The sequence below is a fragment of the Cyprinus carpio genome, chromosome A21, assembly GCF_018340385.1.
Source record: "Cyprinus carpio isolate SPL01 chromosome A21, ASM1834038v1, whole genome shotgun sequence".
Classification (NCBI taxonomy): domain Eukaryota; kingdom Metazoa; phylum Chordata; class Actinopteri; order Cypriniformes; family Cyprinidae; genus Cyprinus; species Cyprinus carpio.
The window spans coordinates 15,022,089-15,039,225 of record NC_056592.1 but is presented as its reverse complement, the minus strand read 5'-3'; the positions used below and the strand labels follow the sequence as shown (position 1 = coordinate 15,039,225).

General features: G+C 35.5%; 2 protein-coding genes across 2 annotated transcripts in view; one reads left to right on the top strand and one right to left on the bottom strand.

Moving 5' to 3' along the window:
• Positions 1–1,716: 1,716 nt before the first annotated feature.
• Positions 1,717–10,034, bottom strand: snx12 (sorting nexin 12). Its single transcript, XM_042711019.1, is given in 7 exon segments — positions 1,717–2,639; positions 5,980–5,990; positions 7,855–7,978; positions 8,172–8,296; positions 9,073–9,142; positions 9,144–9,166; positions 9,655–10,034. Coding segments are annotated over 5 exon segments (486 nt in total). The 5' UTR covers positions 9,820–10,034; the 3' UTR covers positions 1,717–2,639; positions 5,980–5,990; positions 7,855–7,875.
• The window catches only part of afap1l1b (actin filament associated protein 1-like 1b), a 23,460-nt gene continuing 16,230 nt past the window's right edge, over positions 9,908–17,137 (top strand). The window contains exons 1-2 of the mRNA XM_042711487.1: positions 9,908–10,033; positions 11,545–11,748. Of these exons, the coding sequence (XP_042567421.1) occupies positions 11,727–11,748 (22 nt within the window). The 5' untranslated portion in view covers positions 9,908–10,033; positions 11,545–11,726. The remainder of the gene's footprint in view (positions 10,034–11,544; positions 11,749–17,137) is intronic.

The following is a 17,137-nucleotide window of genomic DNA, read 5'->3' as shown; positions in this document are numbered from 1 at the left end:
TTCTTCTCTTCACACTAAGAAAATAAGGCAACACCGCAAAAAAACCTTTTTGGAACCTTTAGTTTTAATTTTAGATTTTTCAAATAATGTTTAGGTAAACAGTTGCTAAAAGAACCATTTTTTTCTTAGTGTAAAGAATATTTTATTAATCTAAAGAACCTTCTTCCACTATAACAATCAAATAACATAAAGGTTTTCCATAGTGCCATCAATGGCAATAAAGAAACTTCATTTTTAGGAGTGTACAGTTCGTTTTGTTGGTTCCTGTCCAGACAAAAAGTCTGGTCCATATCCTCAATTCTTGTTTAATCTTTTTCCATCCCGTCAAGTTGACTGAAACATCATAAAACAATGGTAACCAGTGGAAACCAGGTCACAGCCTTGCATTCTGTGATCTCATCCACTGCAGTTTCAGAGTTAACAAAGCACATGTAATCTCACGTCTGTCCATTTGACTGCTCCTTTTAGCATGTTTTCATAGGGAGAGTTAAAGTCTGTGCATCAAAGAAAGCCTTGTGGTCTTTGACATCTGTGGATATGTTGTCAGTTTGTGTAGGCATCAGAAATATCCCATTTTGCTTCCACTTCACGGATTAATGCGTCAGTCATGCATTATGCGCAAACTCATTTACAATGTACTATGCTGCTAATCAGATAAAATATTTTAGGCAATTAATATTTATCCCTATTCTTCTCTGTAATGTTTGTGAGAATGGGTGACAAGGGCAAGCCCTCTTTTTACACCTTGTGAACAAAATGACTTTAACTAAAGCATTTGTGGAAACATTAGCAAAATAATCAAAATGGGTACAGTGCAAATAAAATAATTTTTGAGCGTGTTTGTCCATGTGACTCGCACACCGCCGATTAGACTCGACTATTAGTATATCCAACAGTATCCGGGATCTAAATGAGGAACATATTAATCCTCTTAACAGGCTTCTTCTTGCAGCTGTAAGAAGTAATGGTGTCTGTTTATCCACATTCAAGCAGCGCTTACACAGCTTACATGACAGGCTCATTCAGCTAGACTTTACCTGCCCGCTAACGCTTTCCCTCCCCCATGTTTAATCCAGACTGATCAGAGCAATTCACACAAGGGCTAGTGGCCTGAAAACACAGTTGTATTCAATAAAATAGTCTTAAAATAAACTGCACACACCCAGATTTCTGTCATTTTGTAGTTCATTAGCACAACAATAATAATACAATTTACACTAACAGACAAAAGTTTGGAATACTTAAAACTTTTTAGTGCTTTTGGGGGAAAAAATTCTTCATTGTTTTTTTCAGAAATATTATGATTTGCTACTTTTAACATTTTCAATTTTGAAAACAAGTTTTGCTGCTTAATATTGTTGTGGAAACTGTAATACACTACCATTCAAAAGTTTACAATAAACAATAGGAAAAAAAAGTTATTTAAAATTTTAATAATATTTCACAGTATAACTGTTTTTTTTTTAATGTTATTTATTATTATTTATTTTTTTTCTTTTAAAAACATCTGAATTATTCCAAGTTAAATAAAAAGTGCACGTTAATCATGTATGGATTAACCCCCCTAGTGGCTACAAGGGTTAAATTGCAAGTTTCTGCAGCGCTGCCACCTCGTGGCTACATTTAAGAAAACAGCCTTCTTAATTTGGGATTGCTGAATTTTATGATTCGATTTACTATGTAATATGGTCTTATAGAAAAAAATGAGAGAATACATTGGAGGAGACAGAGAAGGGTTTATTCATGGGTAGAAAGGATGGCTGTTTAAAAATCAATTAGTGCCCTTTTCTTTACACATAGTCCTGAAAATAACCAGAATAGAAAGAGCCAGAAAAGAACATAATTCGTTCTAAGAGATGGCATATAGAAACATAACAGCAAACGTGACACATTCTGTCATAATGGAATTCAGTTTTTCACAGTGATTTAATATGTACATTCCCAAAGCTTTACTTATACACGGACACTAAAAAAACGAAAATACATTTAAACATGGTTGCAAAAGCCTTGTTTTAACATATTTAGTCAAAGTCAAAATGATACGAATGAAATACGGAATGTAAAGGAAGACGTTGTCGAGAGGTCATCCCAGTTTTAGCTTCTGAAGTGCTACATTTGGTGATAAAAAATGTTTTCTGGTTTTGTGTTGTGACTTCAGTAATTCTTGAGATGATATAATTTTCTGTAGAACTGAAGCTTTTTGCTTTAAATCTAATTAATTTAGGTGTTAAACTTTAAATCAAGAATACACAAAGGAGTGTCATGTGGCCTGATCAAATTCTCCTTATAATATACATGTGTATTTTTGGAGAAAACACTGTGGGTTGCCTTAAAGGTTTAAGCCATGAGTTTTAACCAGAATAAACACAGAAAGCACTATTTTTGAAGAAAGCAATATTTGCTTTAAGATCAGCAAAAAAAGAATGTGTCTTTCCACAAAAAGAGTGCATGAGGTATAAACAGCATTAAGATGAGTTCATCCTCAGGGTGAAATAGGTGTCTAGGTAGTCTAGTTCTATTCGAGAATAGAAATATATACAGGATATCATGGACAGCAGCTGTGAAAGGCTTTGACTGATGTGCAGAAAAGAGCAGGTAGAGCAGTTGGGTCCAGGACAGGGAGGGGGGTTTACCAAAACCTTTGGATCACAGGCCGGGAGAAATGAAACAAAACGGTTAGAGATCTTGACAGTACTAATGCACTCAGGGCAAACTAAGCTGCCTCCTTTATTATTAAATTTTAGTTTGAGAAAAAAACAAAAACAAACTTGATTGGATAATGATAATAACAATCTGAATGTTGTCTGAAATTTTTTCAAATGAACTATTCCATTAAAGGGATACTCCACCCCAAAATGAAAATTTAGTCATTAATCACTTAGCCCATGTCGTTCCAAACCCGTAAAAGCTTCATTCATCTTCAGAAACACAATTTAAGATATTTTGGACCGAGAGGCTTGTGACTGTCCCATAGACTGCCAAGTAAATAACACTGTCAAGGTCCAGAAAAGTATGAAAGACATCGTCAGAATAGTCCATCTGCCATCAGTGGTTCAACCGTAACATTATGAAGCAACGAGTATACTTTTTGTACGCGAAGAAAACAAAAATAACGACTTTATTTCAACAATTAGTCTCCTCTGTTTCTCTCCGCATCGCCATTTTGTAGAACATCCGGTGAACGTAAGCAGCTTATGCTCTTCTGTGTCAGCCGCGCTGCACGGATGCAGAGTTTTCGCTCAAATCACAGCGTAAATACACATAGAAAACGCATTGTGTCGCGGCTGACACAGAAGAAGTGTGTTCAGCTCATATTCTCCAAAATGGCTCTACAGTGATGCAGAGAGAAACAGAGGAGACAAATTGTTAAATAAAGTCATTATTTTTGTTTTCTTTGCATACAAAAAGTATTCTCGTGAACCACTGATGGCAGATGGACTATTCTGACGATATCTTTCATACTTTTCTGGACCTTGACAGTGTAATTTACTTGGCAGTTAATGGGACAGTCTCAAGCCTCCCGGTTTTCATCCATGGTACATAATTAATGACAATATATCAAAGTCAGTTCACCAAAAAAAAAAAAAAAAAAAAAAAAAAAAAATGCTGAAGTGTACTTACCCACAGGCCATCCAAAATATAGATGAGTGTTTCTTCATCAGAAAAGATTGAGAAATTTAACATTACATCACTTGCTCACCAATGGATCCTCTGCAGTGAATGGGTGCCATCAGAATGAAAGTCCAAACAGCTGATAAAAACTGTGTGTGTGTTTTATCTGTCATTAAGGCGTCTTAACTTAAAGGGGTCATATGATGTTGCTAAAAAGAACATTATTTTGTGTATTTGGTGTAATGCAATGTGTTTATACAGTTTAAGGTTCAAAAACACATTATTTTCCACATAATGTACATTATTGTTGCTCCTCTATGCCCTGCCTTTCTGAAACACATAGATATTTACAAAGCTCATCGGTCTGAAAAGCCAGGTTTATGCTGATTGGTACACATAATTACTGATTATAATAACTTATAAGGTCTTTTTAAGCGTTGCGTATCAGGCTGTGTAAACATAAAACCATGTCTGGAGAAATGACAAACAACAAGCGCTACTTTACACTGCTCGTGTTTGAATCATCAGTGGCAAATTCTTTAAATATGGAAACGTACTTACAGGTTGTGAGTCAGAAGTGCCAGACTGTCCTTGCAAAGTTGGAACTGCCCCCACTTTATAGAAACAGACACCAGCATTGTAGGCTACTCTCACAGGAAACAGTCCTCGTCTTCCACAAAAAGCGCTGCACACTTCTGAATATTTGGGTTGAACTGTTCTGGAACAGTGACATGGCGGTGGCAGCAACAGCGAGAATAAAAGTTACACCTTTTTTCTTTGCGTGAACATTGACGTGGCATTATCCAAATCTTCCCACATTGTGATCTGGAACAGTGACATGGCGGTGGCAGAGGGGGCGTGGTTAGAATGAGCTTTTTTAAGGGGGGTTTGGTTGACTCTTTAGTCTTTATAAAAGTACAGATCTCTTTGGATTTGAGACTTTGAAGTCCCTTTGCAACTTTACAGTGATGATTCTTTATAAAATTTCCAAGAGTATATATTGTGACACTCCAATATAGATAATATTATATAAAAATTTAAATCGCATCATATGACACCCTTTAAATTTAAAGGCACCCCGCCCCTCTCTAGGCACCAAGAGCTTGTGACACTCCAAAGAGAAAGGAAAAATTTAAATCGCATCATATGACATTATTAGGAAATGCCATTTGCAAAGACTTATTAAAAAAAACTTACTCTCACTTCTTCTGTCGGTGAAGCTGGATCACGAATGATTAGCGTGAAGATAGACACATTAAGGTAGATCAGAAACAAATGTTATGTGTCTTCAGCAGCTCAGATGTCGGGAGTAAATGATGACTGCTATGTTCATTTTTACATCCACCAACAAAACACCTCAATCGCTTAGGTGACATTTTTGTCTACATCTGCTGGACCAGCGGTGAAACAATGGTGGACTGATGACAGCTCACTCAGGGCGGGTCTAAGGTAAGACACTAATCAAGTCTGTGTTGAAACGCTACTGTCAATCAAACTACCGTGGGAGGGGCCTGTCTGTGTGACATCACAAAGACAGGCATCTGAGATCGCCTCGATTTGAGAAAGGGGTAAAATTTTAGTACATTAAACAAAAAAAAAAAAAAACCCTGGGTGGATTTTTATCATTATAGCGTGCTTGTGTACACACATTGCCAACACACATTTCAGTTCAAACAACTTGTAAAGTGTATGTAGCATCCGATGACCCCTTTAAAACCATTCCTTCTGGCCAATACTAGTCCATAATCCATCAAAATCCACTGACATATTTGTTTAAAGATATTTTGGCTTGTAAACAGTGCTCGATATGTGCATTTATATTTAATGATTCAGACAAGACAACTTTTTCTCTGAAGAAAGCAATATTATGCATAGAGGAGTTGTGGATTATTGTTTTGTAGTTGAAAGCTTTTTTGTTTTTTTCTTGTGGGACCCATTCACTGCAGAGGATCCATTGGTGAGCAAACGATTTAATGCTTAATAATTACTCCAAATATTTTCAGATGAAGAAAACTGATCTACATCTTGGATGGCCAGAGGGAGAATACATTTTCAGCAAATTTTCATTTTTGGGTGAACTATCCCTTTAAAAAAAAAAAGAAGACACAACATGAAACATGCAAATCAGGACATGCAACGAGCAGTAATTTTACAAGTACACACTGACTGTAAGGGACATGACAAGCAGATGCAAAATAAAAATTAGCAAAGCAACAGGATTTAAGATGACATTAAAGTGAGTTTTGTAAGTATAGCCACCAGACGGCATTTCCCCCACCATATAATTGATTTGAATTTAAAGCATTCATGCAGACATTGTTTCCCCACGTCAGTTACAACATACTGAGAATAAAAAACAAAACTTACTTCATTCACACCTAAAATGGAAGAGAGAATAAACAGATTAAGGAAAATAGTTCTGATATTATAAAATCTCCAGCCGGTGCTCTATTTAGTTTTACTTTATTTACAGACAAACGTAACAGGCACAAATCGATGAACACAGGATATAACATAAATATAGGGTCATTCTGAGGAAAATGACTGAACTTTGGCAGGACAACCTTTAAACAGTTGGCACATATTTTGTCCTCCTAGGGAGCTGTTTTTGGATCTTTCGCATGGTCGACTCCTAGAGTTTAACTTGGACTCACATACGATTCAGGTCTTGCGCACTTATTTCATACCAAAAATAGGTACATTTGTTTATTAATTACTTTGGAAAACTCCATAGTGGTTGACAAAAGGACATTACAGCACTTTAACCCTAATATCAGTTTTTAGAACACCAGTCTTTTCTAACTACTAAATGCCTATTTTTGGGTAATACATAACAGGCCTGATATACTTTTAGTAGTTTTTGTGTAAATTGTTGTTTGTTTCTTATTGAAATTTGTGTGAATCTTACAACATAATCTCTGTAACCATATCTTTTCAATTTGTTTTGTAATTAATATGTTTTATTATGAGTTTTCCAACGTAATCTCGGAACCATATATTTTCTAATCCGTAATCCCTTTATCAAATGTGTGCGTTAATCAGATTGAAATGCAATGTTCATATCTTTGTAAGTTGATATTTTTTAATTTTAATAAGAATAAGTGAATTAGTATTCATTCATTTTCATAAGCATAAGTGAATTGTATGGAAGCATGTTTCCGCTACTTCCAGTACTTCTTTTCCCCCCCTCACAAATTCTTTTTTCTCAGAAATGTTAGTGAGCATCCTGCAATTGTAAGTTTATCTCTCAAAATTATGATTTTTTTCTTCTTCTTAGAATCGCAAAAAGCAGAAATTATGCGGGGCTAAGGGGGCAAGGAAAAAAAAAATCAGAAAAGGTGGGGGCGGGGTCTGAATTATGTGATTAAAAAGTTGCAATTACCTTTTTTTATTTTGGAGGAAACAAGCTTCAATAGTAAAGGGAGCAACAGGCAACATTATATACAAGTTGAGTTTGTGATTATGAATACTGGCAAGAATTGTACAGTCTTGCCGATGGTAAAATGACTATAAAAACAAGTACATTTTCCTAATATATTCCAAATATATGTCTGAGAAAAAGATTTTTTTTTTTTTTCTTCTTTGTTATTCGTTGTAATGTTTTACATTTATGATTTTTTTTTTTTTTTGTTGTAAATTCGGATATTCATTGCTCCCTAAATGTTTTGTTAAGCATTTGCACTGTTTGGAATGACATGCAATACACCTCAACTCTTGACTTTTAATTGATGTTTTTTTGTTTTTGTAAGGGATGTCATTTTTATGAGAGAACTATAGAGGACAAAGATATGAGGAAAAGCATTTATTTTTTGTGCTGAAGCTTGATGTGTAGTTATATATTACAGACAAACATTTTTGATTTACAGTGCTACAGGTATATTTTTTTGATTGCTTACTGAACTGTGCTTTTTGTTTTTTTTACTTATTTAACACACTAGTAGTAAAGACTGCAAGAACTAAACTGGGTGTGTCTGATTAGGGAGACTTACAAAATGTGCAGGGCAGGGGGTCTTCCAGAACAGGTTTGGGAAGCACTGGTTTAGATAATAAAGAAATACAATGTGTGTGTGTAAAGAGAAACTCTCAGACACATGTACAAAACATGATCTGTTAAATAAAACCAAGTCCTGCGCGGTTCATCAAGTATCTAGATTTTGCTCGGTGTAAAAATAAATGTTAATCTGCACTTTGTATGCAGATGAATTGGAATAGAAGCTGACAACCAAAGAAAGAAGACCCTCCCTTGTCCCAGTTTGGAAAGCCCTACTGCCGTACTTTTCCGGGAATGTAGTTCCGGTCAATACTTTCATCCTGCAGGAACATGTGAAGACACCGTTCGTTCTGGGCCAAAGGATGACCTGCAATTCTGAAAATTCTTCCTGTATGAACATGTGAAGAAATCGTTGGTTTTTGGACAAAGGATGACCTGCAATTCTGTGAAGGTTTACAATATATTTCTGTAATCATTTCAGGCCCTCAAACATTAATCATTTGCTTGATTGTCTTGCACTTCATTTATAATTTCGAAGTGTCCGTCAGGGATCATTTCGATGGCAAACCTGTTGATGAACTGTTCAAGCCCAGCTCGTCTCTCCTCAATGAAGGACTCCTCAAAAATGCCCTCATCTCCACGGAAGGGAAGCTGTCTCTTCAATGCCTTTCCAGGCAATGGAGGCACAACGATCTAGGAAATATTTTCACACAGTTTAAAAACTATTTTAACCCTATAAAGCATACTGCATCACGCTTCTAAATGATCCACATGATAAAAACTTGAAAAACCGGTTGCGCACAATTTACTACATGTCTTCTGTCACCTGACTGATAGATTATACATTTACAGTACGTTTATTAGGATAATTCTAATTTAGAATAATTTAGTATTTGTCTTGTTTCATCAGACTTTTTGATTATACTTTTTCTTTATGTATTTTAGATTTGAATTTGTTAAAAGTTTTTTTTTCATCCCCACATTAGAAACTTCAAAACTGACCATAAAACAAACAATTTTTTTTATCTTAAGACATGTTATTGGGATATATAGATAACATTTATATGCATGTCACGTACAAGTATTGTTAAAATATAAATGATTTAATAAAAAAATCTCATCTGAATTACTATAGAATCTTACAATTATTTTTCCCCCATATAAATACCAATAACTGCACTGTTTTGCTTAGTTTTTTTTTTGTTTTTTTAGTTTTTTTTCTTTTTTTTTAGTATGTGTTTTATATTCATTATTAGCTCTATTTTCTTATTTTTTCTTAGTGTGTGGTTTTTGTTCTCACTATATAATACTATATAGGATATAAACAACAACAGCACTATTTCCTTATCAGGCTTTGAACAGAATTTTTTCCTAGTCTTTTCGTATTTAATTTTTTTTATATATGTATTTTAGCTAAAGGTTGAACAAGCTGTCCTATTGCTAAAAAAATACACATTTGTTTATTAGACTTTTGTATGTTTTTCTAGGTTATTTTTAAGTATTTTGTGGTAGGTGTATCTTCGTCTAACACACGACTCTCATTTTAAAAATGGGAAGGTTTGTCTAGATTTCACCGGAGAAAGCAGAATAAGTCACATGATTATTAAATAATGTCTACATATCTCAGCTGTGTACGCGATGCAGAATGTTCTCGAATTCATCTAACACAAACTGAGATATTATTAAACCTACAAAATGACGCATTTGTAACAGTAATGCGACCAAATCTTTATCTTAATGGCTTAAATACAACTCGCTAGAGGCTGTTGGTGGTTGACAGAGTTACAACAACAGCTAAATTAGCCCAATGTCTCTGCGCTAAACTGCTCAAATCCAATTAGCTCACACAGAAAACCGATATAAGTCCAAAACCTAGCGATGCTCACAATAAAATCGCATTTTTAAAAAAGCTCTACGAAGGACAAGATTCTTTCACGTCGAATAAGGCGTTAGTTAGCATTAGCGCGGTTGATTAAGTTGTTTGTTAGCATTACGAACCGAGCGGCAGCTTCTCTGACACACAATCACATTCATTCACTGAGCCAGTCTACCTTCATCCGGACTTCGTAAGTGGTGAAGCGATTGCGGCCGACTCCTATAGTCTGCGGGTCGTACACGTCGATTTCCAGAAAGTTGCTGGGAGGGCCGTAGGCGTCCGTCAGGTCCTGCGGTTTAGAGTTTAACCGGCGAGTATCGGCCACTGTGGCTTCGGACATCTTTGATGGCTTATTTCAGACTAACTACGTCGAGGTGTAGTCTAGGGCACGTACAGATGATAAGGTTTTGATTAAGACATTAAATCGATGGAGGTTAAAATGGGCTAGGGTATTTCTTCTAATCTAAAAGTTGGATGTGTCCAGTTAAGCAACACCACAGGAAATCCTGCGTTCCTCGCACCCCCGATGCGATGATATGTGCAGTTAGGAAGACGTACGTATTCCTTGAACCACCTAATTTTTTTTTATCCAGCTAGCCAATAGACGTTCTGTTTTATGATGACTGACAGGTGATTGACCTATAAGAATGTAGAAGATTGCGAAGGGGGTGGGCTCTTCAGGGGTCCGTAAAATTTCATAACTGTAGGAGAGACTGGAAAGGTGTGGATTGGTGTAGATTTTAAAATCTAATTTCTGAGATAGTTTTTAAAAAAAAAAAATTAACCATTATTAGTACACTTAATAACTGTGTTCTTTTAAGCACATTTGTTGATTTCAATGTTGTGGCAGACCTAGTTGTGATGAACAGGAAGTGTTTATATAGCTATGCTTTATAACCATGTTTAAAGCACGCAAACGTACCAAAATAATGCATATAAGAAAATAAACAGTATTATTTTGTAGTTTACTATAGTTTGCATTAGCCTACTATTTTGAATTAGTTTCATTTTTACCTTTAGTTTCTGTTTTCATTTTCATTTTAGTTAAAATTGTAGTTATTTTGTATGTTTTGATATTTTTAATAGTTAATTTATTTTTATTTGTTGTATTTTTTATATGTCTATATAGTTTTCATTTCAGTTTTAGCTTTAATTATTTTAGTACAACAAATTAAAAATGTTTCCTTGAAAACTAGCTGAAATAAAATATGTTTAAGTTTTTTTTATTATTTCATGTAAGTAACGAACATGTTTTGTGGTTGTTTTAGTTTTAACTGACTATAAAAATCATGCCATTAACCTGGATTCAGATAGGCCTACATTAACTTTAATGAAGTATGTTAAAATATACATTTCCCCCCATTATTTTGTTATATGGCATATTTTAGGTTATAGTCAATCACACAAACACAAAAGAATTAAAGCCAACAGCATCTTTTTACAAAACCTACTCAGATAATATAGATATCACTAGATATCACATTTTTCTTTCTGAAAGGATTATTCAGATATTAGTTTTACTCGTGTTTATTTGGTGAAAATTACATGATTTGATATTTCATAACTGTATAAAGACCTTGTCATTCCTCTACCTCTGGAGGGTGCTAAACTTTAGCATTAAAAAACAAGTTAACGTTAAATCCAAACCATCTTGAATGATTATTATTGACCCCGACCCATAAATGTGACTGCCTTCTTTGTCTTTTTAATATTTATTATTTATTTATTTTTGAATGACAGGATATATTCAAATGCAAGTGCTGATGCACCAATTATTTACCGCAGTCTTGCATTTTGCAGATGTGTAACTCTCTCCAAATACACTGTTTTGGAATAAATAATTTCAGGCATCAGATTAAAAAGACCAGCCGGATGACGTTGTTTGCCTCTGTGAACTCACAGACATAATAAATACTTTATGTATTTATATATATATGTATTTATGTAAATAAATGTTTGTATTTTTATATTTATACATATGTACTTTCTCTCACACACACGCTCTCTCTTACTTTGTCGATACATAAAAAAAAATCTGTATTTATACTGTCTATGTGTGAACTAGGCGTTTATTGCCCGACGAGCACTAGGACCCGGATGAGTAGAGATTTGGCCTGGTGTGCACGCGCCTCTGTCAAAAGTGTAGTGTTGGCCACACGCGCGCGCTGCACAAGATGCTGGTGTGCATTACAGTGAGGGGCTGCTGAAGTCTGTTACGGAGTACTCAAGAAAATTATTCTCTTCGACATGGAGATCACAGATTCCACTTGTGAGTATGATTTTTTTTTTCCTCACACGAAAATAGCTGTACATTTAGCCTACTGTGTTCGAAATAAGTAATAATGCGTTATTTTAGCTTTTTATAATTATTAAAGTAAGTTATTCGCACATTTTCTGTGTACCTGTGCTGCAAAGTGAATCTGATGTTACACAATTCTTATATTTTTTTTAGATAAAAAGGAAACCTTATCAACACACTTAAACCGTTCTGTTAGTGATGCAATAGATGGTCAATATCTGAATGGATGGAAAGCATCACTATGTCCTTGTCATACTAGGGTAATTTCACAAAAAGGATGGCTTTTTGTTACCCTTATGAACATAAACGTAAATAATTATATCGTTAGTTAATATGCCTTATAAGCATTTACAATTATAACCATTTTTGTAGATATTTTGGTAGATATAATTTACTTCTTCTTATTATTATTATTATTTCCCAAGAATATATGTGCCAATTTCGTTTGCGTCATAATTCCCCCTTATGGAAAAGATGTACGTTTCCTTAAAAAAAAAGCATAATGACATCATAATGACATCATCACCCTTTCAGCCTGTGAACCCTTCAAGAAGGGGACAATCTTGAATATTAAACCCTGTTGTCATGATTTTCTACAGTAAATAAAAATGTTTAAAATGTACTTGCTCTTAAATGCATACTTTAAGTCTATTATGTATAAAAGCTTTAATAAATGTACTTAAAATTCACTTTTAAAAAAACCAAAAGGCTGCTATTTTGTGGAATGAGACTTATATTGATTAAATATCATTCTTATCATTTCTTTTGTGTGCCTCAAAATCATATTTTGTTAAAGGCCCAAATGAATAGTCTAGTGTAAGGAAAGCATATTGTTTAACAAAAGTAATTACAGTAAAATTTTAACTCCTGTTTCATTAATACACCTCCTCATTTTACTGAAAAAAAGCCAGACCTTTCACAACAATGCTGGCAAATTGTGCATTACTGCTGTAAAATATACAAAAATATATCTCATCCTCTCATCCTGTATTCTTCATGTCCCTCAGTTTCCACTGACCCTGCTATCAGCTCCTTCATCCTTCTGTTCTGAGCTGGTTGAAGGCCAGTTCAGCATGATGGCTATTCATGATCTGAAAGAAGACTTCCTTGCCCCTCATGCAGGAAATCCGCTTGAGAATGTGTTCAACTCTTAGTTTGTTTGCATGGATGCTAGGAAATAAAACAGCCCATCAGCTACTTGATGCTGTTTTTAGTTATGGGGGGATTTTGGAAATGCATTAGTGAGTTTATACACGTAGGTGAAACCTACACCTATGAATTTTATGAAAATTGTAGGGTCTGTGTGCTCTTACCCTGCTATGAATCATTAGTGTTTTATGTTTAACAACAGTTCAAAAGTGTGGGGTTGGTAATGAGTACATTTTAAATGTTTGTATTTTTTTTAATTATTTTTTATACATTTTTATTGAGGTATCTTATGCTCACCAAGGCTGCATTTATTTTAATATAATTTATTGTGTAATTTATTCCTATGTTGGCAAAGCTGAATTTTCAGCAGCCATTAGTAGTTCAATTAATGGTTTGTTTTATTTCCAATTGACCCTTCACAAAGACCCGCCTCCCTTAGTTACTGTTGCTATGTTTGACAAGTCATGGTGCTGTCACGTCACACATCATATTCTCACGCAGTGAAAAATACATTGTGAAGCAAAGAGGACACTAATGATGTGACGTCAGTCATATGTTGGCAGGTTTGGTTTTTGGTGTGAGAGAAGGTTTTTTTTTTTATGTTTTATATTCTGTGGTTTTTTTTTTTTAAGAAATTAAAACTTTTTTTTTTTTTTTTTTGTTTATTTTATATTTAGTTATATATGTATTTAGTGAGTTAGTTCTGCATGTGAACCAATCATCTCTTCCTCTTTACTAGTTATAGCACCAAATAAACATGAATGAACATCAGAAGGCATCTTTTTTCAACCACGGAAAGACATCAATACCCACCATTTTTGAAGTTCAAGTCCACTGATGTTAATCTAATCTCCTGTCTGGTTTGTTTGTCGAACAAAATGGCAGATTCAGCGTTATAATTGGTCAGATTGCCTGTCAATCAAACTCCCGGTGAAGGGTCAATTGCTATTTATTTCACTGATTAATTGATTAACAGCAATTCTAGTCATATATATGACAATATGCTTAATGCCTTTGATGCAAGACTTTATGCAAACTGTGAAAGGTGGGAGTGGGAGGTCTGAATCGCACTGATTCCTTCAGTTCCTTATGCACATGGCTTACATTTATAAATACCCATGGCAAAAGAGACAAAGGCTTCTCTCTTCTGCAGCTTTTGAGCCTGATGGGTTCGCACAGGCCTGACACTGTCTCTCACTCCAGCATTCCTTGGCCAAAGCGCAGCCGTCAAGGGTGGCTCTTGTCTGTAGAAAAATCACACAGAGTTATTACGATACAGAGGGGCTGGAAAGGTCCTTGTGTGTGACCCTGTAGGCCCTTCCACACTTGTGTCCTCAAAGGGTGGAAATCAAAGGCAGTCATCGCAGTTGTTTGCTGTGGATGACCAATGTATTAACCCAGTATTTGAAGAATGTATTATGCTGGTGTTGTGGGATGGTGATGTGATGGCTTTTCCTAAATCAACCTTCCTCAATCGCATTAGCCATGCAAAGTAGCAGCCAAGATATGGGAAGGAGTAGTGATTAGAACTGAACGAGTTTCTAGGAAGATTTGCATACATGTTTTAGCTTTTTTAGTCTTTCTAAATGTGTCTCAACTGGTTTTGTCCATACAGTGAAAGTCAGTGGGGTCCAAAACAAAATCAGACTCCATTTACTTTAAAGGGATAGTTCACCCAAAAATTTAAATTCTGTCACTAATTACTCACCCTCTTGTCATTCCAAACACAAATTAATTATTTTTGATGAAATCTGAGAGCTTTCTGACCCTGCATAGACAGCAACGCAACGGCCACATTCAAGGCCCAGAAAGGTAGTGAGGACATTGTTAAAATAGTAAATGTGACATCAGTGGTTCAACCTTAATTTTACCAGAGTATCACAACACATGCGTTGGGTGCTGTTGAGCAGAAGCGGGCATTCTGACGTAGAACCTTGATGTGTTGATCCTTGTTTATGAGCAGAGGAATGCACATGAATGCATCATGGTATTGTCATAAATATGGGTCAAAGACTGACATGGAAGAGAAGAAATTGTTGAATAAAGTCGTTATTTTTGTGCACAAAAATTATTGTCATAGCTTCATAGAATTAAAGGGATACTCCACCCCAAAAGGAAAATTTTGTCATTAATCACTTACCCCCATGTCGTTCTAAACCCGTAAAACCTTTGTTCGTCTTTGGAACACAATTTAAGATATATTGGATGAAAACCGGGAGGCTTGTGACTGTCCCATAGACTGCCAAGTAAATAACAGTGTCAAGGTCCAGAAAAGTATGAAAAGCATCGTCAGAATAGTCCATCTGCCATCAGTGATTCAACCGTAACATTATGAAGCCACGACAATACTTTTTTACACGAAGAAAACAAAAATAATGACTTTATTGAACAATTTGTTTCGTCTGTGTCTCTCTGCATCACCATAGTGCCATTTTGGAAAACACCTGCTGAACGCAAACTGTGTAAGCTCTTCTGTGTCAGCCGCGACACAAGGATACATTTTCTATGTGAATTTATGCTTTGATTTGAGCGAAAACATTGCATCCTCGCGGTATCACTACGGTGATGAGGGGAGAGACAGAGGAGATGACTTGCTGAATAAAGTCATTATTTTTGTTTTCTTCTTGTACAGAAAGTATTTATAATGTTACAGTTGAACCACTTTTCTGGACCTTGACAGTGTAACTTACTTGCCAGTCTATGGGACAGTCTCAAGCCTCCTGGTTTTCTTCCAAAATATCTTCATTTGTGTTTCAAAGACGAAAGAAGCTTTTACAGGTTTGGAACGACATGGGGGTAAGTGATTAATGACAAAATTTTAATTTTTGGGGGGAGTAACCCTATAAGGTTGAACCACTGATGTCACATGGACTATTTTAACGATGTCCTTACTAACTTTCTGGGCTTTGAAGTGGCAGTTGCTTTGCTGTCTATGCAGGGTCAGAAAGCTCCTGGATTTCATGAAAAAATATCGTAATTTTTTTTTAGAAGATTAACGAAGGCAGAATTCTGAAAATGAATGAAGACTATCCCTTTAACTGTATGGACATAAAAAAAACCTTTTTTTCAGAATAACTTCTATTATTTAGTGCTCCTGTAGCTCAAGTGGTAGAGCATTGTGTTAACAAGCGCAAGGTTGGGGGTTTGATTCCCTGGGAACACATGATAGGAAAAAATTGATAGCCTGAATGCACTGTAAGTCGCTTTGGATAAAAGCGTCTGCTAAGTGCATAAATTTAATTTAAATTTTAAATTTAATTTTAAATTTTATGTTCCACATATAAAGAAAGTCATACAGATTTGAACAACAGAACAGAAACAGAAATGATGACAGAATATTCCTTTTTGGGTGAACTGTCTCTTGACTGCTGTTCATTTTCTGATTGGTTGCAGAGTATCATAATGCACCTGCTTAATACTTGGTTGCAAATCCCGAAGAGTCAATCCTCCAAATGTTTTATTTGAGTAAAAGTTTGAGTGTGAATGCCACTGAATAAAAACGTAATCCCTGTGGTATACAGAATCTGTAATGTTGGCATTATCTTCCAACCAGAAAACATTTCTTGGGGTGGAAAGACATTTAGGACTTTAAATGAAGCATCTCAAGTTTCAGTGGTTGCACAGTGCATGAAGTAAACAATCATAAAACGCATTTATAAACGTATATAGACTTGTTGATGTAGGGTTTTTTTGCATGATTATTTTTTTTTCAATGAATTATTTTGTCATCATTAAAGATTTTGTCATTTTCCTTTTAATTATGTGGCCTGTTGTTCCTCTGTAATTGACCCCACCCAGCGAGCTGTCATCCACTAAAATACTGAGCATTATATTATAGCCATCTCGCACTGATATCCATGTGACCTTGACATGTGTTCCTCAAAGCTGATTCTATGTATCGGCCCTACTCGTGTGTCCTGTATAGCTATGGCACGTGACGTCTACCCACCCTGAATCAGACAGCTGATAAGCTTTTTTAAGGATCGTGTGGTCGTGGTATTCTGCATATGAAGCTTGTAGGATCTCAACCCTCATTCCTCACCATCACAGGAGAAACCCAACATGGTCTGTGGATAAGACCACTTAAACAGGGACAGATGGTGTGTGTGGTGGATATGGTGTGTGCTATGATTTTTGTAGTGTTTTGTTGGAAGCGGCCCAGATGGGAGGGTCCAGAGCTGAGAGAGAGCGTGCTAGTTAGCGGGGACTG